Source organism: Diaporthe citri (assembly GCF_014595645.1).
Source record: "Diaporthe citri strain NFHF-8-4 chromosome Unknown scaffold_9, whole genome shotgun sequence".
Taxonomy (NCBI): Eukaryota; Fungi; Ascomycota; class Sordariomycetes; order Diaporthales; family Diaporthaceae; genus Diaporthe; species Diaporthe citri.
Window position 1 is genome coordinate 1454851 of NW_025064854.1, and position 16142 is coordinate 1470992.

Genomic DNA, 16142 nt, shown 5'->3' on the forward strand with positions numbered 1-16142 from the left:
AGAAGTCCAAGTTTGTCAAGGCTGAGCACGAGACATATGACCTTTCCCTGCACAGATATGGAGACAACAATGTGTACTCACCAGTGAAAGCAACCTCAGCAAATTTGGCCTACAGTGAAGACGTACAGATACGCAGGAAAGAGTGGCCGGACGAAAAAGTGAGGATCGATGACAAATCACTTCCTCACTTCTATACGGAATAGCTTGAACTATTGCCGATATCGTGCCAAAAATCGACCATGGCGTGAGGTACAATTCAAGGGTTAGGGCAATAGCAGACACCCTGCTTATACCATTCTTCTCGATTAGTCCTCGTCAGGCAAGGAGGTCTAGAAATTGTCTGATAAAGACTACATATTCTAGCTATCTTTCTCAAAATATCATATCAAGATGAAGAGCTCAAACTAGCTTGAATTTGTCTATGAATGAGTTTTGACGGCACAGCTATATAGGGTACAGAAGCGTTCTGGAGAATTCTGACCTTTTGGTGTTTCCTATTGCCATATTGTAGCGACACTTAAAACTGCGCCTGCTAAGAAAGATCAAGCTGAAGTAGCGAGAGCGGCCAGGACATGAACACTTGTTGGTCTTATACTTGTGTGAATTACAATGAAATGTCGGTGAACCCACAGTTTTTGATGAACCACCACTCTGTAGATCATAATGCCAGCTGCGGTGTGTTCTGGTGACAAGGCACGGTTTATGTAGTCAAGCGTCATACCGGTGGCCGCTGCCGCGATGTTCTCAGCGTTCTGGTACGGCTTAAGAGCCTCGGGATCCATACTGTCCAGATCATCATTCAGGAGTTTACGTACAGTCGAGACATAAATCCCAGGGTAAACGACATCATCTGTTCCATGTGAGGTGTACCCATCCTGGGTGCTAGGGAAATTATCAACACTAGAACATCCACACCTTTCCCTTCTCCCGAGTCACCTCACCGCATCTCTACACTGCATCCTGACAACATTAGGCACCCTATAATGGTCCTCGTAAAGCGTATTTGCCCTCCAGGGCGCCGCAAGGCAATCATCGCCGTCTCAGCGACGCCATCTGCTCCCACCCTCTCCGTCAGCGGATCCGACTCATCACCACCCCTTCAGCTTCGCATCAGCCTGCGCATAGCTGTGACGAGCCGCCCCGGCGTCTTGTCGGCGCTGCTAAAATTAAGTAGTAGGAGAGTAGTAATGGAACTCGGCGGCCGGTGTCCGCCTTCATCAATACACCAGATCACGGACGACAGTAGCCCAGTGTAGTAGCCCAATAGTTTTACCAGATGCTGTACCATTATCCGTACTCATACAGGACGGCGCTATCTCGTACACTTCGACTTCAAAAGGCTTGCCCCTTTTCGAGCCTTATAGAAAACGCCAAAACTTCGCTTATACCAGGCTGGCTGATGACGACCATTCCAAAAAAGAGAAAATATCCTTGGACTCCTTTCCTTTCCTTTCACATACATACGCGAGCGAGCGCGTCTCACTTTGAGAACCAAACCCCCCCTGCCCCCCAGGTTCCATGTTTGATGATTTCGACAAGAACAAACGCCGATGACATGCAAGCCAAAGTAGTACCAGCCAGAGACTCCCCTGAGACATACCGATGGAGAGCGAGTCCAGAGATTCCAGATATTATGAGTTTTTTGAACTCCCAACCCCTCAAACACCAAGCAGCAGTTGGGCAAAATTTGCCGACAGTTCACAACCAAGATCATCCAACACAATGCCACTCCGCAAAGACACACCACTTCGCAATTCGGTCCGCAAGGACGAGGCCCCTCCAGACCCCGCGCTCAGAGCACTTGATAATGGTTTCCCATGTCCCACCGTCGCCGACCTCCTCTTCGCTGGCCAGGCCGCGGGCAGATGACCCGACGCTAGCGCCGTGGCGGCGGTCCTCCTTCCTCATAAGCCGCAGGATCTTTCCGCCGGGCGTCTGGATCGCGAGCTTGGCCGGCTTGCTGCTGCCCGACCCGCTGCCGCTGTAGCTGCTCGGGTTCGACGTCGCACTGATGCTCATGGCTGAGCCCGGCCGCACGAACGGGATGGGGCTAGCACTACCCGGGTTCGAGGATGGGGTCATACCGCTTCCGCCGGTGTCGGGTGCTGAGCTGGGGTGCTGTCGGATGGCAAACACGAATGTGTTGTTCAGGGCGAGGCGCTGGCACTGGGGCTGGACGACGTAGATGTCGTGTCGCTGTGCGTGCGGCGTGGGATGCCGCAGCACGAACTCGTACGATGGATTCTCGCCTGTGTGGATGATAGGGATCGCGAAAGCCATCGGATGCGGGATGTCCTTGATGCTGTGCATGAGGCCGCGCTTGCCCGCGTAGATCTTGAGGGTGCCGTGACCCTCGTCGCCGGGTAGCAGGGCCTTGACTGTGTAACGCTTGGAGCCGCTGAACCACTCGCACTGTGCCAGGGCACGCTTCTTCACCACGTCGCCGCTCTCGAAGAAGTCGCCATCCTCGTCCCGACTCAGGGCGCGGACCTCGACTTCCGCAGCCACTTCGACATCGGCGGGCACGTTGAACTTGATGTGCACCATTTCCAGGTCCTCGATGCGGGTGAGGGAGGTGTTGTAATCAACCATCTGCAAATTGTTCATAAAATAAGGCGGGCAGGCACAGGGTAGGTTGAGCAGAACCTCGTTGGCCACGGGAGGACAGACATGCTGTTGCTCGTGGTGTTCGGGCATGTGGGTCCAGCAGATTTCCGACGGGCTGGTCAGGAAGTACCAGAAATCGGCAGAGCCACTGCCCACGCTGGAGAAGAGGGCACGCTTCGGGTTCGAGGGGCTCGCGAGGCAGCAGTCCATGATGCGCCACTGTCCATCGAGCAGCACAGTATTCCACCAGTGATTCGGGCGGGGCAGCATGTTGGTCTCTGGAATCTCGCCAGGTGTCTTGAGGTAACCGCGGACCACCTCGCAGTGTAGGCCAACAGCACCACACATCTCCATCACCAGCACCGCATACTCTTCTGCACAGCCCCGCTTTGTCTGGATGACTCGACGGGTATCAACATCCCCCTCGTAGTCCTCCTCCCAGGTGATTAACTCGGCAACCCAGGTGAATATGGCCCGCAGTCGCTGCACGTCGCTTCTGTACGGCCTGCAGACGTAGGTCGTAGATAGCGTAATTGCGGTGGTCATCGGCGGAAGACTCTTGATGAAACGCGAGTTCTTGTCCACATTCATGAAGTTGATGCTCGAATAGTCCGTGGGTCTCTGAACAGGGAGACCGTCCGCGTCCTCGTCGCCCTCTATACTTCCGTACAGCTCGTCGACTGGATCAAGGGCCGGGTAGTCAAGCATCATACACCTGTCCCTTCGCTCGTTTCTCTCATTGCGGCTCAAAGTATTCGATCGGTTCACATCCCGCCGGACCTGGACCCAGTCCGTACCGGAGGCTAATCCCATGTCGCGGGAGGCGTCCTTGGCGACCACGGGGCTTGAGAAGCCAGCCGATGAAATCCCTGTTGACGACGCTGGCATCGTCGGAGGCATGGGCGAAGATTGCAAAGAGCCACCACTGCCTGTCATGATGCTGGTCCGCCCGCTTGCTACCCCTGTCTTGGCCGAATCCATGAGCTTCTTCAGGAAACCACGCTTCTTCGGGGTCGGAGGAGCGAGGCCGCCCACATTGCCCATCGGGTCGTCTAGGAAGGCCGCCTGGGACCGCGGTCGCTGGGCATCGGAGGCGTGGCTGCTGTGGTAAGTCACACCGCTGAATGGGGTTTCTGGCCGGTCGAGTCCGAGGTCGTGCATCCCGAGCGCGCTCTGGGCGCGACCCCTATTCTTGCGCGCCAGACTGCCTGCGCTGGTAGCACTGATACCGCCGGCCGAGACTCCGCTCATCAGACTCCTGTTAGTGCTCTGTGTGGCTGAACTGCTATCGGTCGCGCGGGTGCTGGAGGACGAGTTCGTCTTGGTTGTAAATGTCCGGCCGATCATCTTGCCGACCTCCTTGGCGGATCTCTTGTGACGTAACTTGCGATCCGGGCCGTCAGCACGAGTGTCCATGGAAGATTTGGGTCTCTCGACCAACCGGCTCTTAGGAGGTGGGGGCGGAGGCTCTGCATCAGCTTCATCGGCCGTCTCCGGGTTGCGCGAGTGCATATTGCGCAGCTGCGTCTCCATCCGCTGGACATAGCTGCTCAGCTGGGGCAAATGGCCATCTTGCTCGTGGCTCCCATGGTAGGTCTGTTCCCGGGACGATCCGCCGCTCCCAGTACCGTAGCCAGAATCGGCATTCAAGGCAACACCGATGGACGTCTGCGGCCTCGTGGCCTCCCTTCGCTTCCTTCGTGACTGTTGGTTGACCATGTCAAAGGATTCCGGGGACCATGGGTCGAGCGGTGGTTGCTCCGGCGACTCGGCCTCGTGCGTTCCAAGGGCATCCAGTTGCTCCATCACACCGTCCATGGCCTCTCTGAGCGGGGAAGGGGTCATGTTAACGCCGGAGCCACCAGGAGAAGGGGGACAAGGAGAAGCCGCCCGGGGCGTATGATAACCTGACATTGGCTGTTGCATCGAGGCTGACTGCTGCATCGAGAGATGTGATCCACGCCGCTCAAATCCGCCCCGATCGTCATACGAAGCAAACGAGCTATGCCTGCTGATGTCTTGATGGGCGCGATCATCATAAGACGCGTGAGAGCCATGCCGACTCAGGTCAGAGGGTATCCTGCTGTCATAAGAGGCGCGCGAGCCGTGTCTTCTGAGCTCGGCTGGTATCCTGGCGTCGTACGAAAGGTTTGAGCCATGCCTGCTAACTTCTCCCGACAGCCTTGGTTGTATACGACTGTCGTATGAAAGGCTTGAGCCATGCCCTTGGACACCGACGTGTCGATGAGGAGGTGGTGGTGGCGGCGCGTCGTCCTGGCCGTCAAACGGATTAGTAAATTGCGGTGGTTGGTACTGCCCGTTGAAAGATGGCGCGGGCGAGGGCGCGAATGCAGGACCGAGTGCTGGTGAGGGCTGTCTAGACCCGTAGCCGCGGACACGAGGTGGTGTCTGTATCCTCTCTATGTCTGACTGCACGCTGCGATTGGATTGTCTGAATGGTGTTCTTGTTGGTGTCGAGGAGAGGTCTTGCGATGCCCTTACGGGGCTCTCCCTGTATGTCTCGGGCTGCTTTGCGGTGGTATAATGCGGTGCTTTGGAATAAGCCTCGAACGGTTTTCGAAAGGTTTTGGTCTTCTGCGGGGTGTTCTTGGGACTGGGGGTGCTCTGGGGCGCCGGCATGGGGCTGGTCGACCTGCTGTAAGGTCTAAAGTCATCTGGGAGGACCTCGACGAAGTTGGACGGGAAGACGCCGATCATCCTCCTATCGCGGCGCAGTCTGCCCGTCCACCACGACCCGTCGCCGGCATTGAGGCATTCGATCAGGTCGCCCTCTATGAAACCAAGATCTCGTTTTGACTATAGGCATGGCGCGTCAGCACGACCCGTACGGCCCTCGGAGGACAAAGACCAGATCCAAGCAGCGTCATCATAAACATGGTGCGGGCGGGGCCAATAATCAACGCACCTCTCCCCCGTAAGAGTACACCGCCCTGCACCAGCAAGGAAACCGCTGAGGTATGCCCGGAGGAGCAGGCACCATTTCGACGGTGGGAGGATTGTGCGAGTTGTTTAGTGGCAGGAGCTCGACCGACTCAGCAGCATCTTAGTTCTCGGATCGGAGACTGTTCAAGTTCGCGGGTGTGGATCTGGGTCTGGGTCTGGGTCTGGGTCCTGTGCTGGTGCTGGTGCTGGTGCATACAATACACGTCCGCAGGGCAAGGTCGAGGCGCGTTGCTGTGGCTAATGTGTTGTTGAGCGAGTGTAGGGCCTGCAAAGCAATGGGCAGACGTGTTGGCAAAAGACTATTTGGTAGAAGCCGGTGGGCTGCTTAGCAGAATAATAGAGATGCAGCTATCTTGGGCATGTTGCGGTGTGGGCGGTGATGCTGTGTGGATGAGGATTGTTGAGGAGCTATGGCCGACCTTGCGCCTGTGCGATCCTCGTAGACGGCGGGTGGTGCGGCAGGTTCAAGGACGAGGGTGGCAGACGAAGATCATGGGTGGCCGGAGGGAGGGGTGGGTGAGAAGGCGTGTGTTGTACGACTCACGACAGATTCAGATTGAGAGACTGACCTGAGATGTGGTGGTCCAGTAAACAACCTTGGAAGCGAGCACCCGGTCTAGCGGCCCACACTTGGTCTTCCATCAGTCTGGGGTGGTGTTCAGCCTCAGTGGGTCGGGGTCACAGATCAACCCCAGAAGTTCGAAAGGTGCAGCTGGTAGCGGGTTCAGGTGCAAGGTACAGTACACACTGCACGGCAGACGTCACCCCGGCAACCCGTCAGGCGAGAGAAGAGGGATCCCCTGCCAGCACTTCAGCACCCCGGCGGAACCCAGGTAAATAGAGGGGCTGCAGCCCGACCGTGATGTCACCCCTGGAGCTTACTTGGAGCTACGGTGACAAGAGGGAGGCCAAGCTTGATCAGGTCAAGCTTCAATTGGCTTTTGCACTTTGTTTTGGTTGTTGACGCTGTTGCTGTCGCCGTTGCCATTGCTGCTGCAGCTGCAGCACCGTACCTGGATATCATGACCAAGGTTCCCCTGGTCGGTTCTCCTGGTCGGTTCTCCCTTTGCTTTTTGTTTGTTCTTGTTCCTCCATTTTTCCTTTCCTTTTTTCTCTGTCTCTCTCTCACTCCTTTTTCTGCTGCATGGAATATCTCCGAGGTCAAGGTCAGAGCCAAGGCAAGATCGAGTCCGGGTCTTAGACAATGAGGCTTGCTCAGGTCTTTTTGTCGAGACAATCGGGATTGTAAAAGTGGTTCAATTGTACTATGCTGTACAGTTGGTTCTATTTGTGGTACATGGCATTCTGAGATCTGACATTATAGTTTGAATTCGTAGATCTCCATCGCCTCGTTTCCGAGATGCTGGTCTGTGTGCCCATGCCGTCTGACCGAGCAACTCGCAATATAGATAACACGGTTTTACTCCCAAGCAAAGTCTCTGCTAGCTGCCCCATCTACCGACATACTGTCTGCCCAAGAACCAGCGCCAGCAAATGAAAAAGGAAGATGCCGTTTAAAAGGCGGTTATCAATGGTCAGAAATGTGCTGAGGGGATCGGTTGCCGGGCCCTCCGATCACATCACTGCTGTGTATAAACATGCACTAGTAGAGCACCCGATATGCACATGTATAAGTCAGATAGGAAGAAGGTGGTCACACGACCTGCAGGCGCGAGACAATCCTGTTGTCTGTTGGAATGCAGCTAGCAATTAAACGGTTGCATCGTGCTGGGTGATGGTTGATTCTATCGGACAAGTATTAAAGCCTGCATATGTCGCTGTCCTGGCCATCTGCTTGCTGCCTCCATCTTGCTTCTCCTCCTCCTCCTCCTGCACTCAGTGACACTTCATCGTGTTGCCCAAAGGTCCACCATGAGGATAATTATAACCCAGAAGGAATCCAGGGCTTGCACGTCTCCGTACTCATCTCCAGAATCCCAGGTCCAGGGCAAGGGTCCTCCGCTCCACGCTCATTTGGTTCGCTAGGCCCAGGGCTCCTCCTGGTCCTGGTCCTGGTCCTGGCCTGCTGGGCCAGCTGGCCCAAGCTCCACCCAAGAGGTCGCCTGGCCAACCCCAGCCTGGGAAATCCACTTAGACTGACCGTGACGAACAGTCGACAGCCAGCCATTGCGACAGCAAGCATACTTTGGGTTTTTACAGATTGCTTTCCAGGCATCCTTAATTGTCGCTGATTTGTTGCGGTACTCGCCCACTCGTCGTTTCTCAAGACATTTTGCAGGAGTTATTCATTGCATCGCCAACCGTCTCGCCCCAGTGGTGGCCCGCTGCACCCGCGCTTCGGAGTTGCTGCTGTCGTCGGCCCAAGGACCCATACACTCACTCCACTTCATCTGGCTCTGACCGCCCCCGGACAGCCCACACAGTTGACAGTGCCCGTGGGCAATCAGCATCAGTCCACCACGATGGCCGGCGACGACATAGCCAGTCATTACGAGGTGCTTGAGGAGCTTGGCCGTGGAAGTTTTGGCGTCGTCTACAAAGGCATTGAGCGAGCCACGGGAGAGACAGTGGCCATCAAGCACGTAAGTTGCATAAGTCGCACAGGATGCAGACGCAGCTTTCCCAGCGGGCTTCACTCGCAGACCCGACCTCGATTGCTGACACTTAGATATAGATCGACCTCGAGTCCAGCGAGGATGACATCCAGGAGATCCAACAGGAGATCTCGGTGCTTAGCACTTGTGCAAGCCCCTTCGTTACCCAGTACAAGGCAAGCTTCCTGAGGGGCCACAAGCTATGGATTGTCATGGAGTATCTGGGTGGTGGTTCCTGTCTAGATTTGGTCAGTCCTGATCTCCAATTTCTACATAATGGGTAACAATTTACTGATTTATTTTCCAGCTCAAACCGGGCAACTTCTCAGAGGCTCTGATTGCCATCATCTGCCGGGAGCTGCTGCTGGGGCTGGAATACCTCCATGCCGAGGGCAAGATCCATCGCGACATCAAGGCTGCCAATGTGCTGCTCGCCGAGTCGGGCAAGGTCAAGCTCGCAGACTTTGGTGTTGCCGCCCAGCTCACAAACATAAAATCCCAACGCAACACCTTCGTCGGGACTCCTTTCTGGATGGCGCCGGAGGTCATCCAGCAGGCTGGCTACGACTTCAAGGCAGACATCTGGTCCTTGGCCATCACAGCAATGGAAATGGCCAATGGCGAGCCACCTCTTGCCAACATCCACCCCATGAAGGTCCTGTTCCACATTCCAAAGAACACTCCGCCACGGCTCGAGGGCAATTTCAGCAAATACTTCAAGGACTTCATTGCACGATGTCTGATCAAAGAGCCCGAGCAACGACCGACCGCCAAGGAATTGCTCAGGCACAAGTTCATCTCGGGGGCTGGCAAAGTGGAAGCACTGCACGAACTGGTGGAACGCAAGCGAATCTACGATGCCAACCAGACCAGGAAGATGCACCCGGTCTACTACCAGGAGACCCTCCAGAGCCTGTCCACCAATGACAACACCGAAGAATGGACATTCGACACTGTCAGGTCCGTTGCCCACCCGCCACCACCAACACCGCCACCAAAGAAGGCCAATTCAAGGAACCGGGACTCGGCAATTTTCTCCGCGGACGAGGCGATGCGGAAGCTGGATGTCAACGACGGCCCTCTTCAGATGACTTCCCCAGCACCAAGTACCGTCCGGAGAGGCACAGTCCGGCACCACGCCACCGGACGCCGGCGACCAGACTCGGTCTTCCACGTCGACTCTGACGGCTCGCCGCGATCCTCCGTCGCAGGCAGACGACCTCTCCAACCCGACATGTCGTTCGGCAACACGGGGTCGACCCAGCGCCTGTTCCGCCGCGTAGCCTCAGACGACTCTGACTCGAGCCATCCTAGCGCGTCGTCTCGGTCGGACGGCTCGAACGCCGAGAACCGCGACCCAGAGTCCAAGGCGAGCCGCGACCTCTCCAGCAAGGAGGCCATCCTGGGCCACCGGCTCTACACCAAGGCCACGGAGCCCGCGCTGGCCGAGCTGCACGCCCAGACCTCGGCGCTCCAGAAACGCGAGGCCCTCGCCAAGCTGTCCGAGGCGCTCGCGCTGCTCGACGCGGTCGACCCGGAGGGGAGCTACCACCTGATGCAGGGCGTGGTCTCCGCCGTCGCCCACGACAAGAAGCTGGGCCAGGCCTTCCTCAAGGGTAGTGGCGACATCGGCAGCCCGGCGGCCGACCCCAAGGTTGCGCCCGAGGGCTACACCCACGGGACGGTCATCAACATGAACAAGCGCGACCAGGCGTCCGCGCCCGGCAGCCCCGCCAAGGTGCTCTTCAGCGCCGCCAACGGTAACGGACAGGCCGGCCGGACCAACCGCAAGCGGCGCGGCAGCGCGGCGCCCTCCAACTCCTCCGAGCCCCCCTCCACCCCGGCCAAGGGCGCAGGCGGCGACAGGCACCCCGACGAGAAGCAGCAGCTTGGCGACCTGGAGAAGGCGGCGCTCGAGGCCCGCTTCCCCGGCAGGGAGGCGCAGCCCGGCATGGAGCACTGCAGGCAGCTGTCGGAGCTGCTGTACGGCCGCTGGGTGCGGAACCTGCAGGGCCGGTGGCCCGGCATCGCCGCTGAGCCATGATGGATGGGGTGCCAGGCCCGCTGAAGACGCTCCAGTCTATTTCATTTTCCCCTTTTTGTCTTTCATACTTCTCCTTTTTCCCCTCTTTTTCGTCGTCATTCGCAAAACAGCGCGGTTGCTTGGAGATGGAGCGACTGCATTTTTTTAGAAGTTCTTTTGGATCCATCGGGACGTGTACACATTGGCAACGCATCAACGCATCATGAGCTCATTTCTGTTTTGTTCAGTTTTTGATGAGACAAGCAAGCATATGAGGAGGAAAGAAGAAGGATCGAGAGGACTCTGTGGGATTGTATGTTTCTGTACCACCATTTCGGCATTTACAAGGGGTTTACCAAAAGCAGCGAGCTCTTGGGTTGAACGCAAAAGAAAGAGAAGAGTTGGTTGGGGGGGGAGGGGTGAGAGTTTTCTTCAAGGTTTCTTCTTCATATGCGGGAGACCGGCCACGCTTAAAGCTTCGAAAGAGACATTTCGAAGCTTCCTCATAGACGCTTGGTCTGCACGGCTCCCATTTCCCTGGGCGGGCCATCCTGCCCTCTGTTAAGATGGTTGGCATTTCGCACGTTTTGTAGCCTGGCGTCCTAGGTTAGGTAGATAGTCCAACCCGAACAAATAACAAGATCAATACGGCACCCTTCTTCAAAACCAATAAATAGTGTGCGCTCTCGTTCATTGCGGTGATCTTCTTTGTCCGCCCTCCTCGGTTCAAACGCCGCCGATCGTCGTGCCTCAAGACGGATCCGCGCCGTCATCATCATCCGGGGCGGGTGGCAGGGCGAGCTTGATGCGGTGATTGATGAACTCGTCGGTTAGTATCCGCCCGTGACCCGTTGTCTCATTCGTCTTGTACACCTCAATGTGGGTGTCCCTCGCACGCCGGCGGATCCTCCATACGCCCTCGTCGTCGATCTTGGTCCTCAGCCCTGCGAACAACAGCGCTACCGGTCAGCTTTCTTCACTTCGTCCCGCGCCTGTCTGCTCGAAAGGCAGGAATATCATTCGCCAGCCTCAAAAAGGCCAGCAAAGATGGTACTAGGCAGACCCTGGCCAGAACGTAAACAGAACAGACTCACACTCGAGAAAAGAAGCCGCGAAGTTGGTGCAAATGTTGCCGTCCCACTGCCTTCCGCGCCGCGCGACCGTGTCCGGGATCGAGGCCACGTCCATGTCCTCGACCCGCTGCAGGATGCCGTCGCGCGAGCGGAAGCCGACGATGATCCGGGGCACGCCCAGCAGGAACGACTGGATCCAGAACTTGAGCAGCTTGCGCTCGAAGTTGTCGCGGTCGCGGTCGTTGCGCATCTCGGCCGACGTCTTGAGCTCCACCCAGTTGATGGGGTCGCCGGCCTTGGGGGGCTTGGAGTCCCAGACTGCGCGTGCGCGGAGACACAGATTAGCTGCGGGGTGTCCGATGGTCGTGCGAGGGCCAGGGGATGTATTCTTTGAGGCCGTAAAGAGAACTTTGACGTCTCGATGATTGATAGAGAGGGGGGCAACTTACCAGCATCGACCTCGCCGCCGAGGCACAGCACCGTCTTGCCCAGGCCGGTCCGGACCACGGAGCAGTACTGCGCCTTGTTGTTGACGACCTCACGCTCGCGACCCTCTATGTACTCGCGGCTGGTCTCGCCCCACGGGGCGGGCAGCGTCGCCAGCGTCTCGAACTTGTACCCCCAGAACTGCATGACCTCCTGGGGGATCGGCCCACGCCACGGCTGGGCCGCCTGTTCGGCCTGCGAGCGCATTCGGTACGCGTGGTTCTCCTCGATGAAGCTGGAGTCCTGGTCAGCTTGGGCTCGTCCTCTCGCGTGGTTTTCTGGCGTTGAGCAGTTGCGTGTGTGCGTACATGCAGTCCTTTGCGCGACCGGTCAGTACGGTGATCTCAAGAAGGGCAGGCATCTGGAAGGCGGGCGCACTTGGTATAATGTAGCGTTTAGCTCGAACCTGTGAGGTTGTCAGCCGAAAACGTCCTGGCTTCCGTCGAGTGAGCTGCTGCTATGCCCCGTACCCGTCACGGTCGTCGAATGGGCTTGACATTATCTGTGGCCGTATTAGCCACTGATTCTGGAGGTTAACCAGCACGTGCTGGATGGAAATAGAGATGGCTGGCAGACTTTGGTGAGAACTCCACGCCACGTCACGACGTTGGCATCGATCTTCTTCTTGGTTTCCTGTTCGTGGTGCATTATGGTCCTCAGCAGACTATCCAGGTGCTCGGCGACGCTGTCGTCGTGCTTGACGAACGTCTCGAAGCCCTGAGATAGATCCGCCCCCAGCTGTGGTGTATAATACCATCTCAAGGACCGATCCCCGTAGTGGTACTTATGCTCATCGTCGTATGAGAAGCATGCAAACTCCTGTGAGGGTGTTAACAGTGCACTTTATTGGGAGATCTGGTATCGGGAGGTGAGATGGAATGAGACGCGATGGACCTGCCTTTGGTCTCTTCACCGGCTCGCTCTGGCGGGCGAACCGGCCAATGGGCTGTATTGAGAAGGTTTGATCCATGGTGTAGGTGTGTTGCCTGGATCTTTTAGTGCGTGCCTTGCATGCTCCATCCGATGAGTAGCGACGTATGAGTCTGCAGGTCAAGCTCGCCGTGGGAGACCAAAGCATGGGACTGTGTGTTGCTTTTCCCAGGTGTGGCTCTTGACAGTGTGGTGAGATCAACCTGAGTTTCATCAATGTTCTACTTAGGTCAGGCCAGTATGCACGCCCGCCCAGGTGGTATGGAGGGCATGCAGTTAAGCGGTGGCCAGTGCGTTTTAGGGCTGTCTTCCACGATCAGCCGTGTCGGGGAGTCCCTGTATTCAGCGTGTCAGGCTCACCTGAGTGTCAACCCAGGAACCCCGTGGAACAAACATCTCTCTGCCTATGAATTCGCACTACTCGTCTCTAGATCTCCAGCATTTCGACTGCGAAGAACCGGCAATATGCACTTCATGCACGATAGTGTATCGATATTTCAAAGTGTAGATACATTCAATCTACGTATCGTCCATCAGGCCAAGACTGAGGTGCTTGCCGGTCTTCCCAACAGTGAAAACATACACGACGCATGAGTCTGGGTTTAGATCCGGAGGCCATTATATCCCAGAATTTTGGTCTTGTCTGCGCAGTCTGCTCCGTAGTTATGCCCCGTAGGCCAGAATTTGATCACGGCGATACTTCTCCTCATTGTCCACTGTCCTCATTCAAAGTGTTCGGACGTACAGTTTGGTCTGCGCCCCTGGAGTTGATTTATACCCAATGGGTGGGTGAATAGTCAGCAATCTTGGCCGAACGTCTCGAGAGCAGGCAGAAGCATTGCCGGCGATTAAGAAGATCTCAGCGGAAGTCTGGATGGAGGCAGGACCTAATCACGTGGAATGATTAATTTTCTGCCTCCTTGGTCTGGGCCTATATGGTCTGCCAGTTCTGAATATTCTGCCCGTCACATAACTTCTTGTCGACACTGTGGAGCAAGTTGGTTGAGGGAGGTCATGTCTGGCTTTGCCCCTCTACAGGAGGCGCGCGTCTTTCTTCGAGGTGTAGCTCTGCCTTCTCGATGCACATTCCCATCAGTTGAGTCCAGGGGCCGCTGTCTCATTTAAAAAGCCATTGCCGTGTTATCATGATGAATATCAAGCCAAAGAGTCCTGCTCGGCGTATGAGAATTCTCATGTTGAGACCGTCGTCAATTTTACTAGATGCGAAGAGCATCCCAAGCACCCATGCCTCCCCGCCATTTCGGTCAAGCTTTCACCGGACCGGCCCCGGCCCCGGCCCCAGCAGCGAGGCATGGGTCAGGGGTATCGAAGGTGATGGACCCAGTCCAATTTCCGGTGCTTGCACGTCGACTCAGTCTCCAATGGCAAACCACCAGCGATTGCGTCCACACGTGCTAGGGAAGTAGGCGGCCAAGGAGATTGCAACCCTCCCAAGAAGTCTTGAGAATGTGACAGCGTTGACTCCCGTCCCCAATCTGGGCTCATCGCCCGCGATAGCCTCGCCGAGTGCCGAGTTCCCCTGCCCTGCCCGTCCATATCCAACGTCATGTGGAGTTGAGGGCGATCATGGCGGAAAGACGATAAATATAGACCAGCGTCCCAATCGTCTGTCACCGGAGACCCTTCTGCGAGCGCAGATAGCAGCTTCGTGACTCGCTGACCGGCTCCTTCGCTGACCTGGTCTGGGACATTGCTCCAACTTTGGCATACTCTTCTTCGAGTACAGAACAAGAACGTTGCGATGCCTGCTTCATCCGCTGTCAAGGTCGCCGCTCTGGCCGTGGTGGGCTCTGTGTCGGCCGCTCAGATGCTGGCTCCCACCAACGACATCAACCTTCCAGCCAGCGAGACAGCTTCCGAGCCTCTCAAGTGGCTGGGTGCCAACAGCCCCTGGTTTGCTGGTGAGAGTCTCTTTTTCGAAAGCCCTGTTACATGCGCAAGGAACAGCACACTGACAGAAAGTGCAGGGCCCAACGTCTATAACATCTCCTCAGAGATCCCAGAAAACTGCTACGTTGACCAGGCTGCATATGTGTCCCGCCATGGCTCCCGCTTTCCAGACACTGGCGCCTACGCCGGATGGGTCGATATGCAGGAGCGTTTCTCCTCCGGCAACTACACCCCGAGCGGCAGCCTGTCTTTTATGAAGGACTGGCGGACCGTATTGACCAACGTGGACCTGCAGATCGCCATGGAGTCCCCGACCGGTGCGAAGGAGGCGCACGACCTTGGCTACACCCTCCGCACGAGATACCCTCAGCTCTACAACGAGGGCGATGACTTCTATGTGTGGTCGAACAACTACACCCGAGTGCTCCAGACTGCCCAGATGTTTGTCCAGGGTTATCTCGGCTTCACGTCCAGCACCTACGGCAATGTTGTCTCTGTGACGTCGAAAGGATACACTGGCAACATTGGGAATTCCCTCGGGCCGTCGGACCAGTGCCCTAATTTCAACGACAACTCCGGCGGCGACTATGCCACAGAATGGGCAGACGTGTACATCCCGCCTATCAAGGAACGCCTGGAGAGCCTCATCGACGGCAACTTCACATTCGAGGACAACGACATCTCCCAGATCCCCTACCTCTGCGGGTTCGAGAGCCAGATCACGGGCCGGCTGTCCCCGTGGTGCGGCGTCTTCACCGACGATGAGCTGCAGCAGTACGAGTACTCCAACGACCTCCGTTACTACTACGGCCTCGGCCCGGGCACCGACCTCGAGCAGACGATGATGCTGCCGTACCTGAACGCCCTCGTCGGCCTCCTCGAGCAGGGCCCGGGCACCAACGGCATCGCCCAGGACGGGGGCAGCTTCACGCTCCCCAGCCTGCTGGCGACCTTCATCAACGACGGCCAGCTCGTCGAGCTCGTCACCGCCAGCGGCGTGTTCGACGACGAGCCCGCCCTGTCCGGCTCCGAGATGGACCCCGACAGACTCTTCATCGCCTCTCACTTCACCACCATGCGGGGCACCATCGCCTTCGAGAGGCTGAACTGCGCCGTTGATGGCAGCCCCGGGAACAGCTCGTCCGGCGCGGCCTCGTCCGCCAACGCGACGTACGTGCGCATCAGGCTGAACGACGCCGTCTATACCCTGCCATCCTGCCAGGACGGCCCGGGCCAGTCCTGCCTGCTGAGCGACTACGCCCAGCTCATCTCGGACAAGGTCGCGGCGGCGGGCGACTGGGTGGAGAACTGCAACGTCACCGTTCCGGACGCGCCCACCACTGTGCAGGGCGCGACCTTCTACACGGACCTGACGAGCCCTTGGTTGCGGGAGCTGAACCCTGGTAATGTCGTCCTTTCGAATGCTTAGTCGCAGGGGCACAGAGAGTGTGCATATCCGTAGCGTGGATGTGAGAAGGAGATGAGTACGGTTCAATTGTATGTAATTGGCGTGCCAGTAAATGTAAGATGTCTCTTGATCGTTCCCTATGACATTTAGTGAGCATTTCGAGTATTGGAGCAATATTGTAGAAC

General features: G+C 57.0%; 4 protein-coding genes across 4 annotated transcripts; 2 read left to right on the forward strand and 2 right to left on the reverse strand.

Moving 5' to 3' along the window:
* Positions 1 to 1710: 1710 nt before the first annotated feature.
* Positions 1711 to 5608, reverse strand: INS49_015529 (uncharacterized protein; the record flags this gene model as incomplete). Its single annotated transcript, XM_043176208.1, has 2 exons — positions 1711 to 5424; positions 5534 to 5608. The coding sequence occupies 2 exons, from the start codon at positions 5606 to 5608 to the stop codon at positions 1711 to 1713; spliced, it is 3789 nt and encodes a 1262-aa protein (XP_043019663.1).
* Positions 5609 to 7994: 2386 nt separating this feature from the next.
* On the forward strand, positions 7995 to 10170 carry INS49_015530 (uncharacterized protein; the record flags this gene model as incomplete). The annotated part of the gene is made up of 3 exons (XM_043176209.1): positions 7995 to 8114; positions 8207 to 8374; positions 8434 to 10170. The coding sequence occupies 3 exons, from the start codon at positions 7995 to 7997 to the stop codon at positions 10168 to 10170; spliced, it is 2025 nt and encodes a 674-aa protein (XP_043019664.1).
* Positions 10171 to 10899: 729 nt separating this feature from the next.
* INS49_015531 (uncharacterized protein) lies at positions 10900 to 12678 on the reverse strand (the record flags this gene model as incomplete). Its single annotated transcript, XM_043176210.1, has 8 exons — positions 10900 to 11093; positions 11244 to 11540; positions 11672 to 11943; positions 12017 to 12024; positions 12087 to 12114; positions 12179 to 12210; positions 12285 to 12527; positions 12622 to 12678. 8 exons carry the CDS (start codon positions 12676 to 12678, stop codon positions 10900 to 10902), a joined length of 1131 nt encoding a protein of 376 aa, XP_043019665.1.
* Positions 12679 to 14400: 1722 nt separating this feature from the next.
* On the forward strand, positions 14401 to 15978 carry INS49_015532 (uncharacterized protein; the record flags this gene model as incomplete). The annotated part of the gene is made up of 2 exons (XM_043176211.1): positions 14401 to 14560; positions 14627 to 15978. The coding sequence occupies 2 exons, from the start codon at positions 14401 to 14403 to the stop codon at positions 15976 to 15978; spliced, it is 1512 nt and encodes a 503-aa protein (XP_043019666.1).
* Between the last annotated feature and the right edge of the window lie 164 nt (positions 15979 to 16142).